The 16,856-nt window shown below is 38.3% G+C and overlaps 1 protein-coding gene across 1 annotated transcript in view; it reads left to right on the top strand.

The window, feature by feature from the left end:
• Positions 1–11,771, top strand: part of FAM83B (family with sequence similarity 83 member B) — a 69,934-nt gene extending 58,163 nt beyond the window's left edge. Inside the window, exons 2-4 of the mRNA XM_068961164.1 lie at positions 4,265–4,429; positions 5,107–5,231; positions 9,461–11,771. Coding sequence (XP_068817265.1) covers positions 4,265–4,429; positions 5,107–5,231; positions 9,461–11,771 — 2,601 coding nt within the window. The remainder of the gene's footprint in view (positions 1–4,264; positions 4,430–5,106; positions 5,232–9,460) is intronic.
• The last annotated feature ends 5,085 nt before the right edge of the window (positions 11,772–16,856 follow it).

Here is a 16,856-nt window from a genome sequence, read left to right as displayed (position 1 = left end):
TGTGTAATCTGGCCTCCCGGATCCTGATGTACTGTGTTATCTGTCATGCAAGAGGGACTGCCATTTGTTCTATCTTATATGCGCTAGAATCATCCATTGGCTGAATGGCTTCAATTACTTTTAACAAACAAAACCCTTTATTTATCTGTCATACATTTGTGTTCATTTCCAAAGTCTGAAGTAATTTGTTACATGATTTTTCTGGCAAATTATAAACAAATTCTTTAGATATGCTGGTCATTTTTTTTAAAAATGCCATATAATATGATACTATTTTTCTATTTAAAAAATCCCATTTTAGTTAAAAAATTAGTGCTAGGCTGCTCCAGACATGGTTTTTAAAGTTATTTTGTGAAATAAGTTTGTAAAATGGACACTTTCATTTCTTTATGTCAATGTCCATATACCATCACATCACTCATTATTGTATCATAAACACATTAATAATTGTGGATGTGACTGAAGGTTTTTCACATGTTTGATTTGCTAAAGAGTATGTAGAAGACACAGATGAGGCGTTCTCACTAGCTTCTCCCTTCTGGCACCTCGTCTCAATCATAAATAAGGAAAGGGTCATGGGAGGCCATTAGAATGATTGAAATTATTCTTCCTCAAGAAAATCTGATTGAAGTATGTTTTATTGATAGTTTAAAGAATGTCATCGTGTGTTGTTTGAACACGGTCCAGTATTTTGTTCTAGCATCTTATTGGATTAAACCAGATATTATCTGTGACCTTCTTCATCTGTGTACTTGCACTGTATCCAACACATTATCTTAGTGGTTGCTGCCATGTGCCTATCACCAGGGTATTTCTTTTCCTTCCTGTTTCTTGACCATTTTTGTTGCTTGGTGTCGTCACTCTTTTCAGCAGTTCTGGTGGCAATTTCAGTATGTGTGGAAAGGATCCTTCTAAAGACCAGTTCCTTTTCCTGCTCTCCTTCCATGATCTTGTCCTACATGCATCTCAGCCCTGACTCCCAATCAGGTCCTTGGTAGCATCACAGTCTGTAACTGCAGATCCTGTAGGACCTAATTCATCCTCCTCTGACCAACACTCCTGCTTGTATTTCTGGCACATGGTACCTCCGGAACCTGCTAATATCCAATGTCCACTTACTCGCTTATCTATTTACTTTTAACTTTGTGCTGTGGAAATTTTCAAAAGTAGAGAAAACAGCAGATAAGACACTCATGTGCCATCAACTGGCTTTCACTTTTCATCACCAATTTTGGTTCACCTTTTATAATGTGAATTAAATACAATTTTTATCTGTAGCTATATTAATGTCTATTTAAAAGAAAGGATATTACCTTTTATGATTACATTGCTGTTATTGTAAAAAATTAATGACAATTCCTTAATATTTAATTATCATTTAGCCCCAGCGAGACCTCAGATTCATTGATCCTACCCCTGTTTCCCTGCCTCTCACATCTGTGACACCATCTCTCCTCTCTTGATCGAGTTTAAATCCCAGGATCAATCATCTTAGCTATTGCACATTGAATGTACGTGCATGTTAGTCACTCAGTCATGTCCAACTCTTTGCGACCCCAGGGACTGCAGCCCACGAGGCTCTTCTGTCCATGGGATTTTCCAGGCAAGGATGCTGGAGTGGGTTGCCGTTTCCTTCTCCAGGGGATCTTCCCGACCCAGGGATCGAACCTGGGTCTCCTGCACTACAGGCAGATTCTTTACCATCTGAGCTACAAGGGAAACCCCCTACATTACACATCTTCTATCTCCTTCATCATTAATTTTCACTCTTCACTGGAGCATTTCAGTAGACTGTGTGCTACATGACTGCTCCCCTCTTCACAACCACACTGACTGGTCTCATTTTAATGACTTGATGGGTTCTTAATGCTGCCCTGCAGTTACACTATCTTCATGCCCTATTGCCTTTCCTATCATCTTAGGTGACTATTTATGGCCCTTTCCTCATACGCTTACATGTCTTCCATAACCCAGGGTCTTCCCATCTCACAAAGAAAATGGTAGCATTCAGAGAACATCATACCCCCCGCCACCACAAGCACCACACCTGCCTCCCACCACCACCTTCTACCTGGCTTCTGCCTTGGTAGTACAGTGATCTTTTACTGGCCTTTATTCCCTGTACTCTGATGATTTTACCCCTATAGCCTGTATTTTATGGCCTACTCTAAGACTTTCCTCCAGAAACCCCCAATTCCCCATACCACCTCCAACTATCTCTTGCATCATTAATTTTCACTCTTCACTGGAGCATTTCACTAGCACATAGACCTGCTGTTACTTCTCTCACCTTAAAGTAAAAAATACAACTTCCATTGACCCAGCTTAACCCACTGCTACCGCTCTGATTTTCTGCTTCTTATCATAGCCAGAGTACTCAAAAAGAGTTACCTGTACGTGCTATTTCCAGTGTCTGTCCAGCCAAGCTCTCTTAAAACCCTCCCTAGAAAGCTTTTGATCTCACTGTTCCACTAAAACTACACTGTGAAGTCATCAATAACCTGTATATTACTAAATCCGATGAACAATTAATCCCCGTGTTACTTGGCCTTACGGCATGATAGCACACCCCTGAGGACACCCTTCCTGTGAACACCTTGTCTTGACGTGCCTCTCAGGATGCCCCCTTTGCTGCCCTACCCCTTGTCCTAGACCACCTAACTTACTCACCTCGTCTCCCTTGTTGACTTGGATTTAATCATCATATCTACCCCATGACACCCAGCTGACAGTTCTGCCCTAGACCTCCCTACGCAGCATTCCCCTTGAATATCCAGGTCCCTTGACTTTTTAATCTTTTAACTAAACATTACTCCAGCTGTACCCTCCCCTATGTCAGCTGATGACAACTTCGTCCTTGAGGTTAAAGAGCCCCAAAATCTTAAGAGTCATGCTCTTTTCCCCTCATTCTCTCTCATCCCACATTCAGCCCATACAGAAGTCCTTGCAACTCAAAGCACCCCATGTTGACTGTTTCTGCTCATCACTGGAGGTGACGGCTCCCAGTACCGTTCTGGTCCAGGCCACTGTAACCTCCCACTGGAATCGCTCCGGTGGTTCTAACTGGCCTCCCTGTTTCCACCCTGCCTCCTAGCCTTACTGTCTGTTCTTAACACAGAGGCCAGAGCAATCTTTTTCGAACATAAGTGAGACCATATTATTGCCTCAATAAAAAGTTTCAACAGCTGACATTTTATTTAGGAAAAAACACGGAAAGCTTTGTAACGTCGTCAAGGCTTTCTGATAAGTTTTTCCATTTCTTGTTTTATTTCCCACCCTGGCTGTTCCTTAAACCTGAGGTAGGACCTTTGCACTGTGGGGTCCCCCTGCTTGAGATACAATCTGTCAGGATATCCACCGTAAGGGCCTTTTCAAAGGACATTCTCTCAGAGATGCCACAGACCCCCACTTCTCCATTTCCAGGAACTCGTGACCTTCCTCATCCTGCTCTAATTTTTCCCCAGTAAACATTATCTTAAGCTTATCATGTAATTTCCCTCTTCGATGCATTGTTTATGGCCTCTTTCCCCACTTTGTAAGCTTGGCAAAGGGCAGGGATTCTGTCCTTCGCATCTGGCATGTAGTGGGTGGTCAGTTGAATGACTTCAGCGTCATTTCATTCCCCTTGCTTCTCAGAGTCAGTAGTGGTTCTGTTTTCAACTGTTAACTTGGACTCTCTCCATTTTGGGGGCCTGCTCTTATAGGATATTTCTCTCTCCATTTACCTTTTTAATCATCTGTTTTTGTTCATTTTTTTTCTTTGACTTGTTCTGTCTGCTTTGCTAATTTTAGGCATATGTATTTAATTTTCTGGTCTTCAATTCTCCTTATACCTTTCTTATCTTTGGTCCTTTCTCAGCTATATTTCTATTTCTAGAAGATTTTTTTTTCTGTCCCTGTTCACTAAGACTTTTATTCCTAACAACTAGTTCCAGAAATCTTGCTTTCCCCTGGAAATATTTCCCATGAGAAACATTAGCACTAATTTCCACCCTCCACCTAACTGCCCCCTCCATCCACCCTGCAGACAACCTCAATCACCAAGATTCACATCTGCCCTTCACTCAACATTCTACAGAAATGCAGATTCCCTTTGACTTAAAGCTAGCATGAAATTATTTAATGTGATAAATCTGTATATAGTTTATTATCAATATACATTTAGCTATTTTCTATTTTATCCACTTTTTTTCTGAAAGCAAGCACTTTCTTGGTCTTTCTCTATTGGGTATCTAACATTGTTTCCTGTTCATATCTTTAACAGGTCATTGCCTTAGCGATGGATATGTTTACAGACGTGGACATTTTCAAAGAAATCGTGGAGGCATCAACTCGAGGAATATCTGTGTACATTCTGCTTGATGAGTCCAAGTTTAGTCATTTCCTGAGTATGACTGAGAAACAGGGCTGTCACGTTCAGCGTCTCAGAGTAAGAACTCCGTACTTTGTTTTCTTTTCTTCAGGTGCTCTGTCTCAGTCAAATGAGAGGCACAGTGAGCTATGTCACTCCAGGTGCACACCATATATTGAAGGTGGTGACCACAGACGGGTCCCCTTGTCCTTTTCAGATTACGACTTCATCATCTTCATGATGGTTTTATAAGGTGCTTTTCTTGATGGTGGGGCACTTAAGCTCCTGAGTTAACTTTGCTGTCAGTCATAATTAATGTTTCCGTTGTACATGGGCAACCTTGAAACAACTGACTTGAGTGATTCTTTCATTCAGCAGATGTTTCTTGTCACAATCATTTCAGGGATGTCTGAGTCATCAAGATGAAGGCGAATTTTCATCGTGTTTTGTTGTCATGCTACTATAACCTGAAAGGAGCTCTTGCAGTAGGACCCTAAGAGATTTATAAAACCGTCATGTATAAATGATTTCAATTATATTAAAATGCATGATTTAAGTGACTGTTTTCTTTGAGTGCTTTCTTTGCAGGTTTTGTTTTAAAATGTATTTCTCTATCTTTATTGTTGTTATATGTTTAACAAAATTGTTACCTGTGTACTTTTTTGATTAAAAAGTTTTTATATTTATATATTTTACTTTTCAAAATATCCCCACTCTAACCATAATATTTACTATATTTTTACATTCAATTCTAGAATATTCGAGTGCGGACAGTAAAAGGTCAAGATTATCTTTCCAAAACAGGGGCAAAATTTCATGGAAAAATGGAACAGAAATTTTTGCTGGTTGACTGCCAGAAAGTTATGTTTGGTTCCTACAGGTAAGGTCATTGTATTTACACTCCAGTATTATCAATCATTTATAGAATTTATGAGTTTCAAGCTTTAATGTAATCTGCTTAGTTATTTCTTAAAAGTAAAAGAATCCTTGCATGCAAAACTTTGAGAGACTTCCGTTTCAGTTCTGGCTGAAAGAATATTAAGTCATCAGCAAGTCACATAACTTACTTGGGCTTTAAACTCTTCCTCCCCCAAATGAGGGAATTGAATAATATCTCAGGTTCCCTAAAGATTTATAATGCTTAAGGTGTTTTTGTTCCTTATGAAAACAGTATGAAGCATAATAATTGTTCATATAAATAGAAGCTGTATCACTTGGAAGAACCTGCTTAATGGGTTGCTCTTATTATTTTAGGATTATTGAGACCCTGATGATTACTATGCTCTAATCACAGTGTTACTGAAAACTCACTGAAGAGTCTGACTGCTTAAATGCTATGGTGGGTGGGTTTTCCAGCTCCCGGTCTACTCCTTGGCATCTTTCTATACTACCACTGGAGGAATACATCCATTTCTGTTCTAACTTAGCCTTTACGTTTCATTCCCAGTCCTTACAATGTATCTGCAAGGCACTTGTTTTTATCTACATTTTATAAATGATGAAACTGAAGTTCTAGAAGGTTCAGTGGCTTGTCTAAAAACATCACAGCTAAGGACCAAAAGGCAGTTCAGGTCTGGCAACCAAGTCCAGGTCCGGCTGGCTCTAGAGTAAAGTGCTGCCTTTAAACTCCCTTATAAATTTCAGACATAGATCTTGAATGGGTCACACAGTAAGGTCATAACAATAGGCAGATAAAAATGCCAACAAACACCTGAACTCCTGGGTCAGCAGAGCACAGTAGACTCACTACTAAAGGCTGTGGGAAAAATTCAGGAGAGCTGTGGATGTCAACAGGATGAGGAAAGGGAAAAGTTTGCCTCTTGTCTTAAGAACTTAAAAGTCCAGGAAAAGGAGGCAGCGCATTGAAGGGAATGGCCATGGCAAGTTACTTTGGTTGCGTGTTAATTTCTTCCTTTGTAAAAGGAGCATAATCATAGAACCTATCTTGTGTCATGAGAATTAAATGAGTTAATGCATCAAAAACCCCCAAAGTCAGCTATTATTCTAGGCATGTTTTAACTGTTAATATTTGCTCAGGGATCCTCTAGTGAAAATCCTCTTTGCAGCTTTAAAGGAAAATGTGTTAAGAGCAGTGCTTGAAGTTAATGAATTATTGCAAAGACTCATTATTTGTGTATCTATTTGTTCAGACCCACTTGGTTTTAGAGGGGTTTTAATTGAAAATTTTAATTAAAATGAGCGTTCACTTGACTTATAGAATGGTGTTTACTAGTTAATCTCATCCTAATCAGTGCTTTCTATTTTTATTATTAACTTGACTTTGGAGATTATCTTCAGCAATAACTTCATGTCAGCTTCGTCTTACTATTAATAGGTGATATCTTTTGAGATGACTAAAACTGAGCTACTTTAAAACTGGTGTTGGGAAGAACAAACAAATAGCTACAGAAACTCTTTAGCTTCTCATCTACATCATAAGACAGAGGCAAAACTTAAGTTACTATTTGTGGAAATGAATATGGACTTGTAGGACCACAGATTATTAAAATTCATCAAAACTATTATCTAACAACTCTTCTCTCTATTATTTCATGTTAATTTCAAATAGACTTCTTTAAAAAAATGATTTTTTTTAAAGGGCTTATAGCACTTGCCATTTTTTTTTTCTGCCTAATCAGAAATATGGATTTTTCTTATCATCAGCAAATATGAGGTCAGGATCTAGTGGAACAGCTATGAACTGGTTTTTGTGGAAACTGGTTAAAAATGAACACCCTTTTGGGTAGAAACAGCTTTCAAGTCTCTGTTCTGGTATTGCCATTGTTTTCCTTGTAGGCAAATTCCGAATGCCTCCTTTTTGACGTTGCTGTTTTTACTGGAGTATAGTTGCTTCACAGTGTTGCATTAGTTTCTATTGCACAGCAGAATAAATCAGCCATACAGAGACATGTATCCCCTCTTCCTCAGATTTCCTTCCCATTGAGGTCAGCACAGGGCACTGTGTAGAGTTCCCTGTGCTCTACAGTCAGTTCTCATTAGCTATCTATTTTATACATACCTTAATTCATATTTCTTTGCCATAAAGTGTCTTTATATGCTAAGCTCCCAGCGTTTCTAGAGAGGTCTGGCGTCTATACTCCCAGGTCACACGCTGTGATAGCTCACACATCGTGAGGACAGGGTTATCAGGAAGACACGGCAGTCCGGCTGCATCATGATACCAACAATGGTGACATAAAACACACAAGCTTTTCTTGACAATGTATATCGTACATTGTGTATTGCATGTATACAGTGTATATTGTAATGTGTATTGTACATGGACAATGTATGGAAATCAAATCTTGAATTGGATACCCTCATTTGAAATTGACATAATAAAACCTGGAAGATACTTAGTATTGTCTACAGGTTTGACTGAGAGAGAATTTTGTAAGTTTTTTGTTTTTTTCTTTTCATCTTGTGATCTCTTTGCTTTGTTTTCAAGATTTCCTCCACGAGTTTAAAGATTTTATTTGGCTGTGGACCATTTTTAGAGTCTGTTGAGTTGGTTACTGTATTGCTTCTGTTTTTTGGCCATGAGGCATGTGGAATCTTACTTCCCTGACCAGGGATCAAAACCTCACCCCTTGAATTGGGAAGGTGAAATCTTAACCACTGGACTGTCAGAGAAGACCTCATCAGTCTGTTCTATAGCTTCTTACTTCAGCTAAGTATAATTTGCTTTCTGTGTTCAGCCAAAACATGACCACTCTTGTTCCCTTTCTTTTTCCATGTTTCTCCTTTCCCCAAAATGGTTTTCCCACTTTTCATATCTGAAATTCCTGGCTTCTAATTTCAAAATACTGCCAATCTCTTACTGTCTCTGGGGATATCCTCCTATTTGAAAGCTGATCATTCATGCCTTTGCTTGCTGTTTTTAGCAAATTTTATATTCATATCTACAGTTGGATTGAAAATTCCTGTAACAATTCACTTTTGTACCATTTCTTGTAAGTCATCCTGGTTGTCACACATCTGTACATAAAAAGTACCTTGACGTACTCTGCTCATACCACGCATTTAGTAAGCACACTAGAGAAAATTGAACATATCAGAATAAGATTTTTAAGTTGCACACTGCTGCTTATGGTATTTTATATATTTTATTGTTCTGTACATTCTTTTAATATTTCCATCTGCCTTTGTTACTGTCTTCCCTGTATAAGCAGTATGCTCCTTTCATATTACCCCTCCATTATATCATGTCCATTTTTTTGAGGCCTAGCATATTACAATGGCTTTTTCAGCTCAGTGTTGCTGTATGTTACATTATCAAGATTTCCTAAAATAAGATTTAAAATTACATATGAAACTTCAAGACAAGTGTCACGTCTAAACTCTGGGAAAGAGATTTAGAAATTCCACAAAGTACAATAAAGGCATTTTTGTACATAAAAGCAATTGTATTCTACAAGCAGAGATCGTAATTGGCATTCTAACTGGCTTGGTTTGTGAGTACTGAATTTACTGTGGACACTGAGTGAATTGAAGGATGCCTTTAGTGGCTGAGGCTGCTGCCACAAATCCTATGTCTGTTTCCAACTTCTAGCACCCTAAACTCCATGTACTCTTAAGACACAGAGATGAAATATGTGCATTAGCACAGACTGTCTTGCATCCTGACATGTTATGACCATAAGGAATTGTAATAATTATACTGTCCTTATTCTCATTCTGGCTGGGAGGAAACTAATGTCCAAATTCATGTGGAATAGTCGGCTTGGAAGAGGCCAGTTTTCTCAACTTTTCCTCCAATACCAGCTTGCCTGCACCTGACCACGATGCTGCATATAAAGTAGAATACCATATTTTGCTCCATAAAATCTTAGTAGGCAGAGATGTAAAATGTACACTCAGCTTTCCTTGTACTTCTCAAAATTATGGATGGATTCAAAGCCAGGACTTGAGTCGCTTTGTTATTTAAAATATGAATACAGGAGTGAGGAGACATATTGCAAAGATATAATGACTGAAGCTCTAAATTATGGAAATTAAAGAAAACAAAAATACTCGTTGTCAATATTAAATGACATATCTCAGTAGAGCTAAGGATTGTCAACACAGTTAACATTTGCCAATTTTGCTTTTTTTTTTTTTTTTCTCCAGCTACATGTGGTCATTTGAAAAAGCACATCTCAGCATGGTTCAGATAATCACAGGACAACTTGTTGAGTCTTTCGACGAGGAGTTTAGGACTCTCTATGCCAGGTCCTGTGTCCCCAGCTCTTTTGCCCCAGAAGAGTCAGTCAGGGTGAACCATGGCAAAGCCCTCTGGGAGAACGGCACTTACCAGCGCTCCGTGTCCTCCTTAGCTTCTGTTTCCAGCCAAAGAAACCTTTTTGGCAGACAAGACAACATTCATAAACTAGATTCTAGCTACTTCAAAACCAGAGGGATATATACTCGCAATGAACATGACAAATTCAACTTAAGAAATCATGCCTACAAACCTCACTTTGTTCCCAACTTTAATGGTCCAATCCGTCAGCCTCAGCACAGTCAGCTAAATGAAAATTGGAAGAGGCACAGTTATGCCGGGGAACAGCCAGAATCGACGCCATACTTGCTGCTCAACAGGGCTCTGAATCGAAATGTTAATGCTCCTGGGAACTGGAAAAGGCCTTCAGACAGTCTCAGCGTGGCATCGTCATCCCGGGGCGGCTACGGAGGCCACCAGCACACACCTGCCCAGAGTTTTGCTGACCGCCTTGCCCAGAGGAAGATGACCAATCTTCCAGAAAGGAATTCCAACGTGCGGAGGTCTTTTAACGGGACAGATAATCATATTCGCTTCTTGCAACAACGCATGCCAACCCTTGAACATACCACAAAGTCATTTTTGCGTAACTGGAGAATTGAGTCCTACTTAAATGACCATTCGGAAGCTGCCCCTGATTCCAACGGATCTGCTCCCACCGACAGGTTTGAGGGCTATGAGGGACATGAGAATTTGAAAGCCAGCGCCCTGTACACTCATTCACGGCTTCGTTCCTCTCTCGTGTTTAAACCCACTTTACCTGAGCAGCAGGAGGTCAACAGTTGTACAACTGATTCCTCAAATTCAACTGTTGTTGGTTCCCAGGGAAGTGACACACCTAAAAAGATCCCAGACACCCCAACAGCCACACAGCTTATGACAGACAAACCCTCAGAGGAGTCAACACCCAAGTTCTCAATGCAGCCAGAGGCACCAAAAATGCATACCTTACAGGTTCCTGAAAGCCACCCACCAGCTTTAAACTCAACTACAAATGGCCCTACGGAGTCAAACAACTATGTGTATACAACCTTGTGTGCAAACAAGCAGACAGAAAACCTAAAGAATCAGAAAAATGAGAATCTGCTTAAAAGGCGCAGTTTCCCATTCTTTGACCATTCAAAAGCCAATATGGATCATGGAAATAGTAAGCATTATGTGTATAGCACACTTACCAGGAATCCAGTGAGACAACCAGAAAAATCTAAAGAGGATTTGTTAAAAAGTTCTAAAAGCATGCACAATGTGACCCATGGTGTGGAAGGGGAGGAGGAGAGGGAAGAGGAGGTTCCCAAGGGAGATCCTCCAAGTGGCACTGCTACCAAGTCAATTTCCATGGCTGTGTTGCTGGATGTGAATAAAGAGGAGCCCAACAAAGAAGTCACTTCCAAGAAAGAAGTGAAGGGTTCCCCAAATTTTTTGAAAAAGGGATCTCAGAAGTTACGGTCATTGCTTAGCCTTGCCCCAGAAAAGAAAGACAATCTATCCAAAAACAAAGCACCTGCCTTTTACAGAATGTGTAGTAGTTCTGACACCTTAATTTCTGAGGCTGAAGAGAATCCAAAACAAAAAAAATCAGAACCCAGAAATGATTCATCCCCTAGGAGAAAGCATTCCTCTTCATCCAACTCTCCAGGCAGCATCCACAAGAGTAAGGAAGATGTGGCAGTGCATTCACCCCAGAGGATACGTTCTCCATCCAACGAAAGTAACAAAACCATAGCTTCTTCAGGTCAGGCTGAAAGCAAGTTCTCAGAAAGAGCAGGAGATGCCTCTGCCCCCAGATTCAACACCGAGCAGATCCAGTACCGAGATTCAAAGGAGATTAAAGCAGTTGTTGTTCCTGAAAGAAAACCGACTTCTTCTCCAAGATCAAAGCCCAATGATGAGCTTCTGAGAACTCATTCAATTGATCGGCGTGTTTACAGTCGTTTTGAGCCATTTTGTAAGATTGAAAGCTCTATTCAGCCAACAAGCAATGTGCCAAATAGCAGTACACACCGCCCAGAAGTGAAATCCTCAACTATGGGCAATAGTTATGGCAGGTCCAGCCCAATGCTTAATTATAACACTGGTGTTTACCACTCATTTCAGCCAAATGAAAACAAATTTCGAGGATTTATGCAGAAGTTTGGAAACTTCATACACAAAAATAAATGAGCTACTATAATTACAAGTAGACTTTAAAATATAAAATCAATGTGGCTGTAAATATTTGTCCAAAGAACATTATGGAATGTTAGCATGGAAAAATTAGCATATTTTTATAATATGCTAATAGATTTCTGTGGGGGCAGAATTTGAGGTATGATGTATGTGTTTACCAACTCACATATGTACAGTATTGTTCTGTGTGATAAAATTAGTTGTGCTTAATTACACTATAGATGGAATGTCTATAAATACATGATTTTTAAATGGTAAGACAAATGTAATGAAATTGTTTTCTTCAGACTGAAGATCTGCTTGTCTTAAATGGAAGCTTTAGTGGAGAGGTGGTGTATGGATTTTAGCCATTCATTGCAAACTCTTTCCTTATTAAAAATGATCATGACACTGTCAGCAGTCTTTTATACTATGTCTTTGTGGGGTTTTCATATCTTCAAATTATGAGAAAATAGGGCAAAGCATTTGTCGTTTTCAATTACTTTTCAGTTCTACAGGATAACTTGTATTTTATTAATGTTTTATTAATTTTTCTGTGAAACTGGCAGGGCAATAATAGTACAATTTAAAATATATAGCTCAGCACATTTTATATCTGAAGTATTTGCAAAGTATTGGCCTCAGGTATTTCAAATTAATCATAGAAATTTATTTTCAGAATGTGCTTATTTCCACTTTGGACCAAGGGAAACTGTTGCCACCCTGCTGAACTTTTATAGTCATTCTTTCCTTCAAACTTATAGAAAGCCAGAAGGAATTTGGAAAACCTAAATTATTCCCCTCCTTTTTCTAATATGAAGATTTTAAAACTGTAACCTTCCACATAAATTTTTATCTTGGATTAGTATGAGAGTGCTTAGGTGTTTTGCTTGCAAAACCCTTTGCTCTTTATTATACTATACTCTTTACTACACCCTTTGGTCTTTCCTATACTATGCCAAATACACTCCAACTGCATAGTGTTTTCTTGAGAGTACCCTGATGACAATGAAAAGTGCTGCATGGCCTGGTTCTTCCATGACCTTGGGGCCTGATTGAAACTTTTAAATCTTTCTATATTTTAGTTTGATGATGATATGTAGTTCATAAGATCCCCTTTTGCCTTTCTTAGAGTAATGAAATAAAAGTTCCATATTCATTACAGAGACGGTATAATTTGTTTGTTTGTTTTTTCATTCACAAAGAGCAGAATTCAAGAAACAATGCATTATTTGAGAGTGGAAAGTGTTTCTATGACACATTTTTTTTTTTTTTTTAGGGGGGGACAGGTACGGCTGTGCAGCAAGATGTGCAGGATCTTAGTTCCCTGCAGGGATTGAGCCTGCAGCCCCTGACATGGAAGTATGGCATCTTAACCACTAGAGTGCCAGGGAAGTCCCTTAAGTTAAGTGTTGGTCACTCAGTCGTGTCTGGCTCTTTGCGACCCCATGGACTGTAGTCCCCAGGTTCCTCTGTCCATGGAGTTCTCCAGGCAGGAATATTGGTGTGGGGAGCCATTCTCTTCTTTAGAGGGTCTTCCCCATCCAGAGGTTGGACCCGGGTTTCTTGCGTTGCCAACAGATGCTTTACCATCTGAGCCTCCAGGGAAGTCCCACATGACACTTTAAATTGTTGTACACCTTCTAAGTTGCTATATGGGACAACATGTTTTAAAAATTCAAAATTCAGTCAAATATTAAAAGCTACATCATTACTAAGTAAAATAATGTCAAATAATGTCATTAACATAATTTTCCACAGTATTTTAAAACCATGATAAGAAACATGACAAGAAAACAAAGGACAGCAGGAGCAGAAACCCAGCATTCACAGATGAGGCCCTGAGCTAGGATCTGAAGTCCTCAGAGCAATATTTTATGGGCACCATTTTCCTCATATGATAATTGCGACACTGTGACTCAGAGAGCTAATGCCCCAAACCACATCACCAATAAGCCCCGGTACTAAAGTGTCTACAACATTCTGTCACATGTTACTTCCCAAATATATTCAACGCCTGCTTCACCCAAACTGTTGAGAATTAATTGAGAGAACGTTTACATTTCCTGACTCAACAGCAATCAACTAGGAAAGGTTTAGTTGAACAAGCATATGCAGAGCTTCAAACTCTCTTAGTAGGTGAGGCTGCTCTCTGAACATAGCCTAGAAGTCCATTTTTAATTGCTAGGCAACATGTTGACCTCCTTCCAGTTTTTTTGAGGAAGAGAAAAGGAACCGGATGTGAACTTGCCCCTAAAATGCTTTTGCTCTAGAGAAGGTTAGGAGCTAGGCAATGAATAGAATGCAAAGTTAAGTATATTGTCTCATTACATATTCACAGTCACCCTGTGAAGTTAATGCCTCCTTTTTGCACATGAGAAAACTAAGCCTCAGAGAAGTTGTGTAACTTTTCAAGAGCTCAACTCTCTTATTGATAGACAAAGAGTCAGACATGACTGAGCGACTGAACTGTACTGAACTGAGGGTTTGAGTACAAAAGCCTGTATTTTTAATACTATACCCACATCATAACTTGTTGGCTTCTACTCTACTCTGCTTGAGGAAACTTCTTTGAAAGTAGTTGTCTTTCTCCTTAGCCATCTCTTTAAGGGTTGCAAAAATAAACAAGTAACTACAGCAGGGACAGTTGATATACACAAATCCAGAATATGGTACTCAATTTCACATCATTCATAAAAGTTGGTTTTAAAACTCCCTTATAACATAGGGAATTTCCAGCTGCTATAACATGAGTATCTATCTGTTTGTTTTGGAAAGCTGAGTGTAATAGACTGGAAGATTTGCACACTTCCTAATAATTCAACAGTATACAAATAACACATTAAGAGTGAATAGTCATTTTTCACAGGAAAAGTATTCAAGTATATTTACCAGAAAAAAAATGATTTTTCAAATAGCCTTTGGAATATGTATTTCTTTATTATCAAATAAGGAATTCAGTTGCAGTTGCAATAAAAAAAAATGTTTTTAATTATTTGTGTGTTAAGTTTTAGAGCCATCTGACAATTGTGTGATCTATTAGATTTGATGTTTAATGAGTGAGATTTTTCATTTTGTTCTTAGAAAAATTTGCTTTTGTGATTCTGGACCGTAGTCATTTATGGATTTATCAAAAAGCAGAACCCAGGGTTAACCAAGCCAATTTGGCTTTAATATTATCCATTCTTTCTTATTGTTAGATGGGCCTTCTTTCAGAGCTAAGGGCTAATGGGCTGTCATTAGGCAGCTCTGAAATTGGAAGTCCTGAAATTTACAGCAATGCAACTGAAATTGTATAAAGCTGAAATTACATAAAGACGAGAGTTTTAATCATGCTTAATTACATGCAAAAGCCTGTTCTTTTTTTCCACAGCAGTTGCCATCATTTCTGGAAACAGGGAGAGCTTTTAAGTAGTTGCTGAGTTCCCCTTCTCACTGATGGATTAGGAAGCCCAGGGCTTCATTCCACTCACCTGTGAGGTAGTGTGGGCTTTTTCACAGCAGATTCACTTCCCTCTCTGCCTTTTATCTTGGACTATTCTCCTTCTATTTTTTTCCTCCACAAATATCTGTATGTCAGCCTCTGTATATGCTAACTTTCCAAAGTTTCTGAAGCTGAGGAACTCCCAGGGTTAAGACAAAGCAAGCACATAATGCTTCAGATAATTTACTCAGGGTTTTGAGTTTTCAACAGACACACCCAGGCTTCATGGATGTAGTCATTTCAAGTAATGTGTTTCCTTTTTCGCCCCGTTATTGGTGGGAAGATAATGTCGCTTGGATGTACTTTCATATTAAAGTTCCCCATGTTATTATTGGTGGGAAGATAATGTTGCTTGGATGTACTTTCATATTAAAGTTTGGTGAGACAATTTTTGCTGTCTACATAATGTAAAAGTTTGTAAGCAGAAACTCAAGAAATTAGGTATGATTTCAAAGTAATTCTTGGCAGATAGTTTCAGAGCAGTTTAAGTGCCTTTGTCCTGAATACCCTGGTATTCCCCTGTTTCAGGGATTGGGGCTGGCCATAATTCTGACACAGTGTGTTGAGGTCTGGGTTTATTTTAACATCTACTTTTGTGGAAGCAGATATCTTATTTAATTGAGATGTGCTCCAAATAGTTTTGCTGTACTTAACTTTACTCAAGATTTTCTAGTTATTCAAATACTATTCCACAGATATTTTCCTTTTACGAATATCTGTTGATTCTTAATGTGCCTTAAAGCTAAGGGATATAAAGTAGAATCATTATTTCATATAATGTGTGACTTATATGTGATGCTGGTTAAAAATTTTTTTTATCATAAAATTCATTTTGGTTCTAGAATATTTAAAAAGAAAAAAGTAAAATTATAAACCAAAGAGAGTCAACTTTTTATATACCTACAATGTTAGTAAATATTCTTCCAAATTTTGTTGTTAGATCTCATAAATGAATATTAAATAATTTTGTACAAAATCAATATATTGTATGTTGTTTACTTTTTATCTTCATACCATGTATTTCACCACTGACCCTGATGTTTTTCACTTAGTTATTACATCATGAATTTAGATTTTTACATATTTCAAAATATTTCTCCATTAATTTTGGAATTATCTCATAAACATTATTTTTTATTAACTACTATATTTCGTATAATAATTTATGCAGATTTGATATTTAGTGATGATACTCTACCCTTAACAGTGGTACTAAGTTGTTCTTTATTGAATACACTTATTTGATCAGTTAAAATAGGTTTGAAGCTTGGAATAAAGTGTCACTATGTGGGAAATGATAGTATAAAAAGTAGTTCGGTGCAACCCATAGTATTCAATTTTATCACTAAGCTGAATGCTGCAGTAGAAAAAGTATTTATTTTTTTTAGATGACGCCACCCCAGGAGGCCTATCTTGCACCATAGAAAATAAGTTTGAAAATAACCTAGGTAAGTAAGAAAGTATTTAGAAATACAGAATGACTTTACATTTTTAAAAATGAGAAAAATATTATATTTAACAAATATAAGTTAAATGGTGAGTTTGATGCCTGGAGCCTCTGTAAATCAGGGCATTTCTTTGTGGTTGCAAAGCTAAAGAAAATGAGAATGTAATGC

Source organism: Capricornis sumatraensis, chromosome 22, assembly GCF_032405125.1.
Source record: "Capricornis sumatraensis isolate serow.1 chromosome 22, serow.2, whole genome shotgun sequence".
Classification (NCBI taxonomy): domain Eukaryota; kingdom Metazoa; phylum Chordata; class Mammalia; order Artiodactyla; family Bovidae; genus Capricornis; species Capricornis sumatraensis.
The sequence above is the reverse complement of the archived record's forward strand: the minus strand, read 5'-3'. Positions and strand labels throughout refer to the sequence as shown.